Genomic DNA, 13,765 nt, shown 5'->3' with positions numbered 1-13,765 from the left:
AGCTGGGACCCCAGAATATTACTGATGGTCACAGAATTAGGCAAGGGCCCCACAGCCTGATGGTCTCAGCTCCACTCCAGCAGCTGCCCCAGCTCCCCTTCCTGCTTTCGTTCTTCCCCAGGTTCCCTTCCTCCACTTGATCCCGGGGGACAGGTACCCCCCCGCTCGGCCTCGGCCCGCCGCCCCGGCCCAGCCCCGCGCGAGTCCCGTGGTCTCCCGGGTCAGCTCCCGGCGCCTGCGCGCCGCTCCGCCCGCCCCCTGTCAGGATGAGGCGGAGGAGGCGGAGGCCCAGCCCGGCAGCTCCCGTCTTTCGCAGCGGCTCCTGGCGTAGCGGTTTCAGCCCCAGCGCCGCTGCCTGAGGGGAGCGGGGGACGCCGGCGGAGCCATGGCCCAGCCCGGGGCTGCGCCGCACGCAGAAGGTAAAGGAACCTCTCGGCCGGCCGCGCTACCGAGGCGGGGCGGGCGCGGCCTGCGGAGCCCCGGGCTCGCCTGGGGAGCCGCACCGGCCAAGGGGGCGTGGAGAGTGGGGGCCGGGGCCGAGCAGCGGGGGTGTGTGTCAAGGCTCGAGTGACAGGCCCTGGAGAGAAGGGAGGGGGGCGTTTCCCGGGATTGGGGGTGACAGGTCCTAGGGAGATGCTAGTGCAGGGGAGGGGGGGGCATTTCCCGGGATTGGGGGTGACAGATCCCAGGGAGATGCTAGTGCAGGGGGGGCATTTCCCGGGATTGGGGGTGACAGATCCCAGGGAGATGCTAGTGCAGGGGGGGCATTTCCCGGGATTGGGGGTGACAGATCCCAGGGAGATGCTAGTGCAGGGGAGGGGGGGGGCGTTTCCCGGGATTGGGGGTGACAGGTCCTAGGGAGATGCTAGTGCAGGGGAGGGGGGGCGTTTCCCGGGATTGGGGGTGACAGATCCCAGGGAGATGCTAGTGCAGGGGAGGGGGGGGCGTTTCCCGGGATTGGGGGTGACAGATCCCAGGGAGATGCTAGTGCAGGGGAGGGGGGGGGCGTTTCCCGGGATTGGGGGTGACAGATCCCAGGGAGATGCTAGTGCAGGGGAGGGGAGGGAGTTTCCCGGGATTGGGGGTGACAGGTCCTAGGGAGATGCTAGTGCACGGGAGGGGGAGTGATAGGCCCCGGGGAGATGCTGGAGGAGAGGGGAGTGCGGGGGGGGGCATTTCCCAGATGGGGGGTGACAGGTCCTAGGGAGATGCTAGTGCAGGGGAGGGGGCATTTACTTGGCATGGGGGAGGGGAATGACAGGCCCTGGGGAGATGCTAGTGCAGGGGGGGCATTTCCTGGGATGGGGGGTGACAGGTCCCAGGGAGATGCTAGTGCAGGGGAGGGGGCATTTACTTGGCATGGGGGGTGGGGAATGACAGGCCCTGGGGAGATGCTAGTGCAGGGGAGGGGGAGTGACAGGCTAGTGCAGGGGGGGGCGGGGGGCATTTCCCTGGGATGGGGAGTGACCGGTCCTGGGGAGATGCTAGTGCGGGGGGCGGGGGGTGACAGGCTAGTTTGTGTGTGGGGCATTTCCCTGGGATGGGGAGTGACCGGTCCTGGGGAGATGCTAGTGCAGGGGAGGAGGGGGGGTGACAGGCTAGTGCAGGGGAGGGCATTTCCCTGGGATGGGGAGTGACAGGTCCTAGGGAGATGCTAGTGCAGGGAGGGGGCATTTCCCTGGGGTGTCAGAAGCGACAGGCCCTGAGAGAGCTGGTCGAGAGGGGAGAACATTTACTTGGGGGAGGGGAGTGTGACAAGCTGTGCATGGAGATATTTATTCTGGGCAGGGCTGTGTATGGAGGATGTTTATTCTGATGAAGAGGTGAGCCACTCTCACCTGCGTACTTGTGCATGAGGTAAGAGTAATATGTGCCTGGACATGGGGGTAGGAGGTGCCAGGTCTTGCAGGGAGATGCTTACCTTGTGAATGGGGAGACGCTTACCAGGGCATGAGTGCATAGGGGGAGTGACGGCACACCACAGGATGATGCTTGTCCAGCAAAGGGTTATTTACCAATCAGGAACTCCTGCCTAGGTAATCACGGACCCTGCAGGATGATGCTTATTCTGTGTGGGGCATTTACATGGGCAGAGGGATGGTGTATGTGTAGATGACCAACTGTGTAGGAACATAAGAACGACCATACTGGGTCAGGCCAATGGTCATCCTAGCCCAGTATGTTGTCTCTGATGGTGGCCTATGCCAGGTGCTTCAGTGGGTGTGAACAGAATGGCAGTTTCGAGTGATCCATCCCGTTTCATCCAGTCCCAGCTTCTGGAAGTTGGAAGTTTAAGGGCACCCAGAGCATGAGGTTGCATTCCTGACCATCTTGGCTAATAACTGTTGATAAGGCCTATTCTCTGTGAACTGGTCAACTTATTTTTTGAACCCAGTTAAACTCTTGGCCTTCACAACATCCCATTGCAATGAGTTCCACAGGTTGACACTGGGCTGTGTGAAGTACTTCTTCATGTTTATTTTAAACCTGCTGCCTATTAGTTTCCATTGGGTGATCCCTAGTTCTTGTGTTATATGGAGGGGCAAAGGTGGGAAGCAGGTTACTTGGGCAGGCATTTCCTGGTGGGGAGTGACACTTACTGCAGGGAGAGTCTTATCCTGTGGACAGGGCGGTATTTACCTGGACATGGGAACTGGAAGAATTGGGAATTTGTGATAGACTTTGCCTGGAAATTTACACGGAGTGGGTTATGTGTCTGGTTTGGGAGGGGGAGTGACAGACGTTTCAGGGAAATACTTGGAGGTAGTACTGTCTTTCTGTGCAGGAAAAGCATGGCGTGGGATGGGAGAGACCCTGTATGGAGATGGCTATCTTGAGGTTGGTTATCGGAACTGGACAGGAGGGTTATGGGGGAGGAATAAAAGATTGGACATTGTTCTGAAGGGTGGATATTTGGTGGGATTTATGGGACATGGATGGATAGACACCATAGGGAGCGACTTATCTTGGCAGCAGGGCACTTAACCTGTGCAAGGATTTTCACAGAAGAGGGTAACTACCAATTTATGGTGATGTGTATCTAGGGGATTATATTTTACTGGGGGTGGGGGTCTACTTATGCAAGAAGGACCTTATCCTGTGGGGAGGGGTGGGTCAGTTTACCTGGTCAAAGTTTAAGTAATGTGGCAGACTCTGGAGGAAGATATGTATATAGGGACGAGGGTATTTGCATTTTCCCCCTCTTCAAGGTGAATGGCATACTTCAGGATTTTTGTCCTTGTGAGGGGTGGGTGTGGGTGTTTACCTATTCAGGTGGAGTTGTGTGGCAAGATTATTTGATCTGTTCTTGAGTTGTGTGGGGTGGGCTACGTTTTCCTCAGTCAAGTTGCTGTCCTAGGAGTGCTTGTGAAAATGGGTAGATATGAGGAATGTGAGAATGTTAGGGTGCAAATAATCAAGAAAAACAGTTTACGTTGAAACCTGCAAAGGGCCCTTTCAAAATCTGTTACATAATAAAAGTGTGTGTGTGTGTGTAAAATTATATATAAAATTAAGGGGGATTTTTTTAAGTGGTTGAAGACTAGGGATATTTCCAGTTAGAGGCGGCTGTTAGTACAGGTTTCACTGTGTATTCTCTGGGGATGAACAGTAGCAGTGTTTCTCTAAAGTCTTTCCTTTTATTATAAGATCTACCAACTCGTTGTTATGATTGCTGTTTTTGCTTTTTCAGAGTAGCCTGTTGGGGGTGTGCAGCAGACCCATGCACTGTGCAAATGCTTGCTGCTTCTGTATGGGGAAAGGTAGTGTTGTGTCAGTCACTGTACCTACTGTTGTTTTGTTGCTTCTGAGCAATATTAATCTGTGGTGACAATAAAGGTGTATGAAGCTTTGGTGATTTGATAATTTGATCAGTGCTCACTCTTAAGAGATGCAAACTTGTCTCCTCTGTTTTTCTCCAACTGCTGGAAGATGAGGACAGGTAACTAAGCACTTGTAAGAAAAAGCTGTGGCTAGATGGATAGATCCTAGAAGTGATTGCTTTGTTTTCATACTCTAGTAGTCAGAGCTGGAAAACAGGCTTGCTCTCCCTCTTCATTCTTCAGCAACAGAAGGATCATTCCCTATATTTTCTCCACTCTGATTTCTATGCTGTTGGTCTCAACAACTTGCCTGTTTTATTTTTAAATCGTCCACTGAAAGATGAGTCATGTACAACTTCTCCATTATTTTTGAACATGAGGGAAAATGTTGTAGGAAGGAATTATTTAGTATTTTATTCAGTTACTTACATTGAATGTGCTGCTTGGAAGGACTGTCATAAACTTTATTGGTCTAAGATAGCTTAATACTTTGTTGGTGTATGTGACGATACAGGAGAAGTGTATTTTTTTTTTTCCTTCAGGGAAAATTCCCAGCTTTTGATCCTTAGTAGTAATCTTTGCAAGTGACTGTTTCACATCTTTTGTACATACAAAAGAAAGACATTCGTGTTGTGGTGTTCAGAAAAGTCTAAAGACTCTCTTGGAAACTGCATTTTAAAAACCGTATTTAGGGGCAACATATGAGTAGTTTATTTATCCCACATTATTCTCTAAACTCATAAAGAAACAGGTCCAAGAAGAAGACAAGTTGAATAGCTAGAAGAAAAGGATAAATAAGAAAAGAATGGATGTCAAATCTCTGCTCTTTGTAATTTGGCTTGGCAGAGAAGTTGAATTACCTCTTTAATTCTTTTGTGCAGGCTAATAAAGTTTCCATGTGATAGCAATCACAAAAAGGCTAAATTGGCTGCCAGTGTTGCTTTGTGCAGTGTGCTGTCAGCTGAGTCTTTAGTTAATGATTTGAACCTGCTCTACAGGTAGGTTTGTGCTTTTCTTGTTTTTTCTTGGTCAGGGTATTTTGAAGTATTAATGAATGTCTGTAGTGCTGTATAGACTGTTGAACTGTGTGACAGGAATGATAATAAATCAATGCCTTGTTGGTTTGTTATTTGTTTGAGCATCCAGCACTCATTTTGACTTCATTCAGTGGTGGGTGCTGATCACCTCTGAAAAGCAGGCTACCAGTCACTAAACAAAACTTTCAGAAATAGCTTTTTTTCTGTTTGAATACTTAGGCTCTAACAATATTCATGTCTGTAAGATGCTTTGAAGAAAGTACTATTATATAGAATATTGATACATAGGAATCCCCTTTAAGACTGCTTAATGTTAGTTTCAGAGTAGCAGCCGTGTTAGTCTGTATCCGCAAAAATAACAGGAGTACTTGTGGCACCTTAGAGACTAACAAATTTATTAGAGCATAAGCTTTCGTGGGCTACAACCCAGAAGAAGTGGGTTGTAGCCCACGAAAGCTTATGCTCTAATAAATTTGTTAGTCTCTAAGGTGCCACAAGTACTCCTCTTAATGTTAGTGTTTCAATGATTTATATAAATGCCTTGAACTTAAAAATAAAGTATAATAGCAAATGAAATTGATGTTTCTCAGTCAGACTGCTTCTGTTGATAGTATTCCCTGATAAGGGAAAACTTTCCATTCAGTATGACTGACTGAAATTGTAATTTCAGCAGTCAAGGTTAGAATGCAGGAGTCACTTGCTTCTGTGCTTAATCCGCTAGATACACTCTCTCTTTCCTTTTGGCCAGACTGAGATTACATTGGCTCTCATTAGAGGAACCTGCTCAGCTGCAGGATGTAGGTTGTGAGAGATCTTGCTGTAGTGACCTTAGTACCATCAGTAGCAGTGCTGTCCCCCACACTGACAAACCAATTTGGGACCGCCACAAAAAAATTAGAAACTTGTGGCTATAGCTTCCACAGATCCCAAAGGCTGGACATAGAATGACTTATGTGGGGATCTCTGAATAACCCATGGAAAAATCAGTGCCATACTTTAAGCCCTAATAATCAGTTACATTTTCAAGGCTGTTACTTAAAGGAAAAGAGCTAGAAACCAACCTTTTAAAAATGAGAGGTGAGATTAGCAGTGACACTTCGGTGTTGCTCAAATGGGCTAGAGGACAGGAGCCTGAGTTTGGATTCTAAAGAATAATTCTGAGTTATAGAGATAACAGAACAACCGTGTCAGATTTAAACCTTTTCCTTTTGTTGGACAGTAATTTCCAAATGATTGGGATTTTCTTGAAAAAAAGTCTTTCCACTTTTCATGATATAGTGTAATAGACTGAAGTGATCAAGTATTTTTTGCATAATAACATAAAAAGTTCTAAAGTGCATGTGTCTTTTAATAGCTGTACACTTCTTTGATCAATGCAGTATATAGGCTTTGTGTTTAGCTGCTAAAAGGGACTCTATTGCTCTTTGAAGAGAAGTAAACACCCTGAATATGCATATTGCCAGCTCTAGAATTCTTAGGCAAACCTGTCTTTATTTTGTAAGGCAGTGTGACCCTGTTCTTTAAATTCTTGATGATTAACTTGTCTGGTGGCCTAAAGGCAAAATACAATATGCATTGACCTACCACATAGATTGATTCTCTCTTTTACACTTAGAAAACTTCTAAATACAGATGTTCTTTTGTTCTATACTGCTTCCTGGCTCCCCCTTCCCTAACTACCTAGCACAGCTTTAGTAGGTACTCTGTTGTCCCAAGATGCTGGTCCTTTCCCCATCAGGTGGGGTGGATTCTCAGCACAAAGGGAGAAAGTGGGTAAGTAATGTTGACAGAATCAGAATGATCTAACTGATTCACGATGGAACTGGAGGAAGGTACAGAACTGTGGAGAGCAGCCAGCCTCCACATCCTTCTACCCACAGAACCAGATCCCTATGAAAGACCAGTCAGAGTGGCTTCTGTGGCATCAGAAGAAGGTGAAAGATGTTGCTGCAGAAGTGCCATTACTGACCTCTTTCTTGGCACCTTTCAGGATCTTCCAGATTAATCCCCTCCGCTTGCAAAGGGGATGATTTGGCTTCTAGTCTTTTTCTTGTAGGAATAAGGTATGTACAGTAATGAGCATACAGGGTAATTCTGTTTGTATACCAGTTTTTTTGTATTGTGAGTGAAGCCACCATATTTTTCTCACAAAGTATCAACTTATCTAATTGAACATGGTCAACCTATTGAGCACCTAAACCTGAGTCTCTAACCTGAATGAGAGTGTCCTCAGTCCACATCTGATTTTAAACCTAATGCTTCATTGCCGATAAAGAAAACCTGCTTCTGGAAATTAATGGGTTTTATGTGCATTTTTTAATTTGTAGGGTATGTCTGTACAGCAAAAACAAAATGTGGCAACAAGTCTCAGAGCCTGGGTCAACTTATTTGGGCTCATGGGGCTTGCACTATGGAGCTTAAAAATACCTATGTAGATGTGACTTGGGCTGAAGTCCGGGCTCTGAAATGCGGTGAGGTGGGTCTCAGAGCCTGGGCTCTAGCCTGAGCCCGGACATCTATACTGCTATTTTTATCACCTTAGCGCAAGCCCAAGTCAGTTGACTGGACCCTGAGACTCACTGCTGTGGTGTGAGGGTTTGCGGGGGGGACGGGGGACGGGACGGGACTGTTTTGGTTCTGCGGACATACCCATAGACTACAGTGGATTCACCGGAAAGGTACAGTATGGGTAGCAACAGTGCAAATTTTACAATCTTACCCTGCCAGTGTGGAATTGAAGTTTTTATATAGCGAAAACCAGATTTGCTGCCAAAAGGAATCTTATTTTTAAACTTCTAAGGGGCTATTGTAAACAGTGGAAAATTTAAAACAAACAAACAAACATGCAGGCTTATTCTGTCTCTTCTGACTGCCTAGGTGATGGTTTCCTATATGTATTTATTTATTTATTTGCTTTTAAATTTGTTTTTAAAAACAGTAAGTGAATTCTTAAGTTACAATAATGGTTTTAATTATTTGTACTACATTAGGGTTTCTTTAATAGAATAATATGAATCAAGAAAACTAATATGTTACCATTTTATTACAAAATTGTATTTGATTTTACAGTTACTGAAATCCTCAAGCATAAGGCTGATAGCATTGACAAGCAGACCTTGAGTAGTATGCAGTCTTTTAATCAATCTAAGATAAAGTTGAAACAACAGACACTATAAATACTGAAGTCTATATTTAAGGAGCGTATCTTGGAATCCAAAGGTCTAGTATTTCTGTGAACAAGAATTATGAAACACAATTAGAGAACTGCCTTGAGTACCTGAAATAATGGCTACTGAGCTAATAGTACTAGTCTCTGCAAGTTTCTCTTTGTATAAATAGCATATGTGTCATATAACCTCAGTCTTGGTATGGTCAGTAAAGCATGACGGTGAATTATGACTGGAAGCAGAATTGAGTCCTTGGAAACCTGTTTCTTCATTGATTTTGATGTCAAAAGAAGAACCAACAAACTATGCACATTCAGTTCTTAATTATGTCTTTCAGTTAATTTAAAAAAAAAAAAGTATATGTTTCTGCACCTTTAAAACATATACACCTCTACCTCGATATAACGCTGTCCTTGGGAGCCAAAAAATCTTACCGCGTTATAGGTGAAACTGCGTTATATTGAACTTGCTTTGATCCACCGGAGTGCGCAGTGCCCCCCCCCCCGAGCACTGCTTTGCCGTGTTATATCTGAATTCGTGTTATATCGGGTGGCGTTATATCGAGGTAGCGGTGTATTTAATTCTTGTCAGCCCTGGAAACTGAAGTCTACTGTTGATCAGTATATACAGAGAAAATATACATGAAGTGCCACATTTATTATCACCATTTGTATGGTGTTGCTAGTTTTGCATAGTAATTTCACAAGCATCATTAAAGCCTGCTTCCTTCTCCAAAAAGTTTGCCATTTACATAAGGTGGGTCACATCTTCACAGCTTCTCTCCTTGTCCAGCCACTTCCAGCCCCAGTCTTCTCCTTTGAACAATACTCTGACTCTTATTGTCTTTTCCCACTGTCTTCTGTGCGCTGCCGCTTATGCTGGACTCCTCAAAATCCAGCGTTGTCACTGACATAGGCTTTAGTGTAGCCCTGTTTGAAGAGGACTACATTAATAAGTAGGAACCTTTTAGTTCTCACCCGCATCATCTACATGGGGGAGTTACAGTGCATCTCTCACTGCTGTTCGCACCCCTGTAGTTCAAACTGCGGGGCAATGTAGATATAGCCATAGACTCTTGGCTATCGGTTTCCACTCTTCACAATTTCTCACCTTTACCCTTGGCAACTTCAGATTCCATACTGATGTCCTGTCAGACCTGTTAGCTCAGCTTCACCCCATCTCATGTGACCTTCAGTCCTGGATCTACTCTCTCACTGACCAAATGACCAGTCACTTTGACCTTGTGTTCACTAAATCCTGTCCCTCCTCTGACTTTTGTTTCCGCATTCCCTCTCTCCAACCACTGCTTCGTCTCCTTCAAACAATGCAACCGCTGTTTCCCAGCTTCTTGCAACCTCCAGTGCAGTCCATAGCTCCTCTGTCTCCTGCTCTCTCCTCCATTGACTCTTTGTAGAATTCCTCCCCTCCTGTTTCCCCATCCCTTCCGCTTTGCCCCATTCTCATTATGACAAGGCCTGTCTTTCTAACACTGGCACAACCTCAACTTCTGCTTCTTCCATTCCTGTTCCTTGGGATAAAATCCCGTGACCACACAAACTTCCTCTGCTGCACATTTTTTTTTAATGTTGCCAAACAGCCCTGCTTCTCTAGCTTCATTGGTTCTCAGCTGCTTATTTGCTACTTTTGATTGCCTCCTGCCTCTCTGTGTAAGGTCTCACAAACTCTTAATGAAAAAATTTGACAGGATCTACTATCATCTCCCTACAGTTTCTTCACATCATTCTCCTCTCTCACTGATGGTAAGGTCATTTGTTGGCTTTCCAGTTCCCCTGCTTCATATGTCTTCAGGAGCTGGTTGTTTTTATCAATACAGATTACAGTATTTCACTGATGTTTGACTGCAGTCCAGTCACATGCATATAGTAAGGTTGGCATTCATGTTCAGTAATTTCTTTTTGTAATAACTTTTCAGGATTTCGTTGGGACAAAGTTATTTAAGATGTAAGTTGGGAGAGGTTCAAGACTGGATAGCTCAGGGGATATATGAAGTCTTTCACTCCTAGGGCTTAAATTTCAATCCTAGGGATTGACCAAAAGACACTAGCACCTGATAGTTGTTTGGTGTCCCATATTAAATAATTTGGTAGACTGTCTGTGTTCTAATAAACATTTCACATAGAAAACCATCTGTTGGAATGGGAGAGGGATGGTGGTCTGAGCACACAGACTGGAACTCCTAATCTGAACTCTGAATTCTTTGTTGATTTTGAGCAAGTCACTAATATCCCTACTTCAATTTTTTAATCCGTAAATTGAGGCAATGCTTACTTCGGCAAATTGTTAGGACAGGGTGCAGGAATCTTGCTCGGCTGCTTATGCTCCTCTTGTTCTGTGGACACACCGAATTTTATTTTTCAGTGCTGGATCAATAACACTGACAACTAAATTGTAGGAGCTTTTCTTAACTTCAAAAGTTATGGGGTTTGGGGTTTTTTTTTTTTTTTTTGGTCATGTCAAATAGTAGTAGACAGAGCAGTCTCATCTCTGTGTGATGCCATGTTTGTGAAAACTTAAATTATGCATGAGAAATGCTAAACAAACTGTCTTAAGAAAGTATACAGTATTGGTAATTAGTACACACCTCATTGCAGAGGGGGAATAAGTGAAAAAGAAGAATGGTGCACAAGTATAAATAAGGCAAAGAGAGAAACAAAATAAATTGTTGAAAGATGGTGGAGCCATTTTAATGTATGGTATTCAGTAGAAGAAAGTTTTGATAGCTTATGGGTGAAAGGGGAAAAGAAAATTTTGAGCTGATCAGCTTTGGTGATTTATAGCCATTTTACAGATACACCACTACCCCAATATAACACGACCCGATATAACACGAATTTGGATATAACGCGGTAAAGCAGCGCTCTGGGGGGCGGGGCCACGCGCTCCAGTGGATCAAAGCAAGTTCGATATAACGCGATTTCACCTATAACGCAGTAAGATTTTTTTTGGTTCCCAAGGACAGCGTTATATCGGAGTAGAGGTGTACTTTTTAGAAGGTGGTCTGAACAGACCAGCTTAGGGATGATGATGATGCCCTTCCTTGTATGTATCCTGAGTTTGCTGACCTTTTTAACAAGTGTTAAGATACTGCCTATTGTGGTGGCAAAAGAGAGCTGAGAATATGTAAAATTACAACAACAACAAAAGTCATTCTTTCCAAATCAATTAACTAGCTTTCACTTTAATTTTGACTGAAATATTTCCATCTATAACTATTTTTCCCAACACAAGTCTTGATAGGGTAAATTTGTATTATTGTATAGGTGGAAATCATTAAGAGAAACACTGTCTCCTTAGAAATCTTATGTGGCCTGTTTATGTGTGCCATAGCAAAATCATACGCACACTGGTAGCTTAAGAATTCTGTAATTAAAAAAAAAAAATGTAGGAAACAATACTTTGGAATTGACGACAGAGCATAAAAATAAAACATCATCTGGCATTTGTATTTTCTATATCACTTTATCCATAAAGTAAGGAAGCTGGAAAATTGCAGTCTCGCAACAGTAATATTTAATTATGTTAAACAATCCTATATTTGTTATACTAACTAAACTGTATCTGAGTTTTAAAAAAAATCGCCTAAGGCCCATTGAACTCGGCCAAAAAACTCCTATTAACTTCAAAGGGTTTTGGATGAGGCCCTGAACTAGCAGTGTCGTATTTTGTTTTTTTATACCTTAATTTATCAAGCAGTAGCTTTGTAAAAAATGGGTCAAATTTAACTGTGGTCTTACTATGTTGAAATAAATAGAGTAAAACCAGGGATAAATTTGGCATAGTCAGCTTAAAAGTGATCTGATTATCTAGCATCTTGTATGGTATAATGTATGTTCTCTTTAGTAACTTTGTAAAGCTAGTTATTAGTTAGGTGAGTACATGTTTAAATTAATGTTCAGGGGAGGTATATTAAATTGTCAATTTAAAAAAAATAGTTTAGATTTCTGCATTGTGCTGTACATGGGGCTGTATGTTGAATCAGTGCAGAATGTGGGGGCTGGCTTTCATGGGGTTTTTCACTGTGAGCATATTACATCTGCTCTGTGATTTTGCTTTGGCTGCCAATTGATTTCCAGATGAAACTCAAGATAAACACTCAATGACTAGGTTCCTTGGGTACTTAGAGTCCCCTGATGCTGCGAAAGTTATGATCATCGGAGTCACTTAAGTAAACATTCTCCTGATATACCCAGGGAAGGTGCTGGTGGTAGGATATTCTTGGGGCTGGTCTACACATAATTTTGTACCAATATAATTATATCTGTTTAAAAATATATAGCTAAATTGATGTAACACCTTAGTGTGGAGACAGTTACACTGGACTAAAAGGTGCTTATATTGGTATGGTTTACATCTATGGAAATAAGTTTTTTTTTCTAATAAGCACCTTTATACCAGTATAACTGTGGCCATGCTAAAGGAGTGCACCAGTTTAACTATATTGGTACAAAAAGCGTGGGGTGGGTCTGAGCTTTGGCATTTGCTCCATGGTAGTGTTCACAGGTTTCTCCCAGAAAGACACACCCTAAACCCGTCTTCATTATGATAGAGGCCATTAAGGATTTCATAAATCATGGTTGTAAGGGAGTCTGCTAGAGTTGGAAAGGTCTTGAGAGCTTTGTTTTCAATATTTGTTTTAAAAATACATGTGCTTAGCATATAGGCATGCAGTAAAAATCTGAATAAATAAAATTTCCCTAGTCAGAGGAGAATTTTCCTCCTCTTGACTGTTCAGAATAGTAGGACATGGGACTTCATCCTGTTTCTTATCAAATGTAGAAAACTTGCAGGAAGATATATATTATTCTACATAGGTTCTTATACTGCACTCATCATCATCATGGAGTCTATGCACCTGCATTTGCCAGACGAGTTTCCCAGACCATTTTATTAAGTTGTATATCCACTGAGTAGTTATCCTGAGGTAATAACATCTGGCAGCTGCACACCTGTAAATTGATTTGCATCCTGTTGTTGATCTCATGACTGCTGTGTCAAAAAAAATTTAAATGCTTGGGGGAGATGCCAGTTTGGTTTAACTGCTCGTGTTTTACGTTATTACAGATATGTAAGGGAAGGGGAGGCAACTGCCCTGCATTCTTCCCAAATGTTGACTCCAGTCTTCTTTCTCCTTATTTCTCGTGTCTTAGCCTGTCACCTCACTTTCTTGCCAGATTGTTATTCGTCCCCTGTTCCTTCTTTTTCTACTTTCTTTACATTTTACTCTCTTCCTTTGCTTATACCCTTTCCTACTACTTCTGTCTACATCAGGGGTAGGCAACCTATGGCATGCGTGCCAAAGGCGGCACACGAGCTGATTTTCAGTGGAATTCACACTGCCTGGGTCCTGGCCACCGGTCTGGGGGGCTCTGCATTTTAATTTAATTTTTAAGTGAAGCTTCTTAACCATTTAAAAAACCTTAGTTACTTTACATACAACAATAGTTTAGTTATATTATAGACTTACAGAAAGAGACCTTCTAAAAACGTTAAAATGTATTACTGGCACACGAAACCTTAAATTAGAGTGAATAAAGGAAGACTCGGCACACCACTTCTGAAAGGTTGCCAACCCCTGATCTACATGATTCTCTCTCCAGTTACCCTCTTTATTTTTGTTTCCTAAAGTTAATTTTAAAGGGTATTGGGTTCAACACTGGATTTCCCTTCCCCTGTAGAGTTAAGGAGACACTTAATCTACATGAAGCTTTTCTGATGAGCC

At 43.5% G+C, this 13,765-nt stretch overlaps 1 protein-coding gene across 1 annotated transcript in view; it reads left to right on the top strand.

Moving 5' to 3' along the window:
- The first annotated feature begins 374 nt into the window (after window positions 1-374).
- The window catches only part of RABEP1 (rabaptin, RAB GTPase binding effector protein 1), a 75,426-nt gene continuing 62,035 nt past the window's right edge, over window positions 375-13,765 (top strand). The window contains exon 1 of the mRNA XM_065418153.1: window positions 375-419. Within this exon, the coding sequence (XP_065274225.1) occupies window positions 386-419 (34 nt within the window). The 5' untranslated portion in view covers window positions 375-385. The remainder of the gene's footprint in view (window positions 420-13,765) is intronic.

Source organism: Emys orbicularis, chromosome 17 (assembly GCF_028017835.1).
Source record: "Emys orbicularis isolate rEmyOrb1 chromosome 17, rEmyOrb1.hap1, whole genome shotgun sequence".
Lineage (NCBI taxonomy): Eukaryota > Metazoa > Chordata > Testudines > Emydidae > Emys > Emys orbicularis.
The sequence above is the reverse complement of the archived record's forward strand: the minus strand, read 5'-3'. Positions and strand labels throughout refer to the sequence as shown.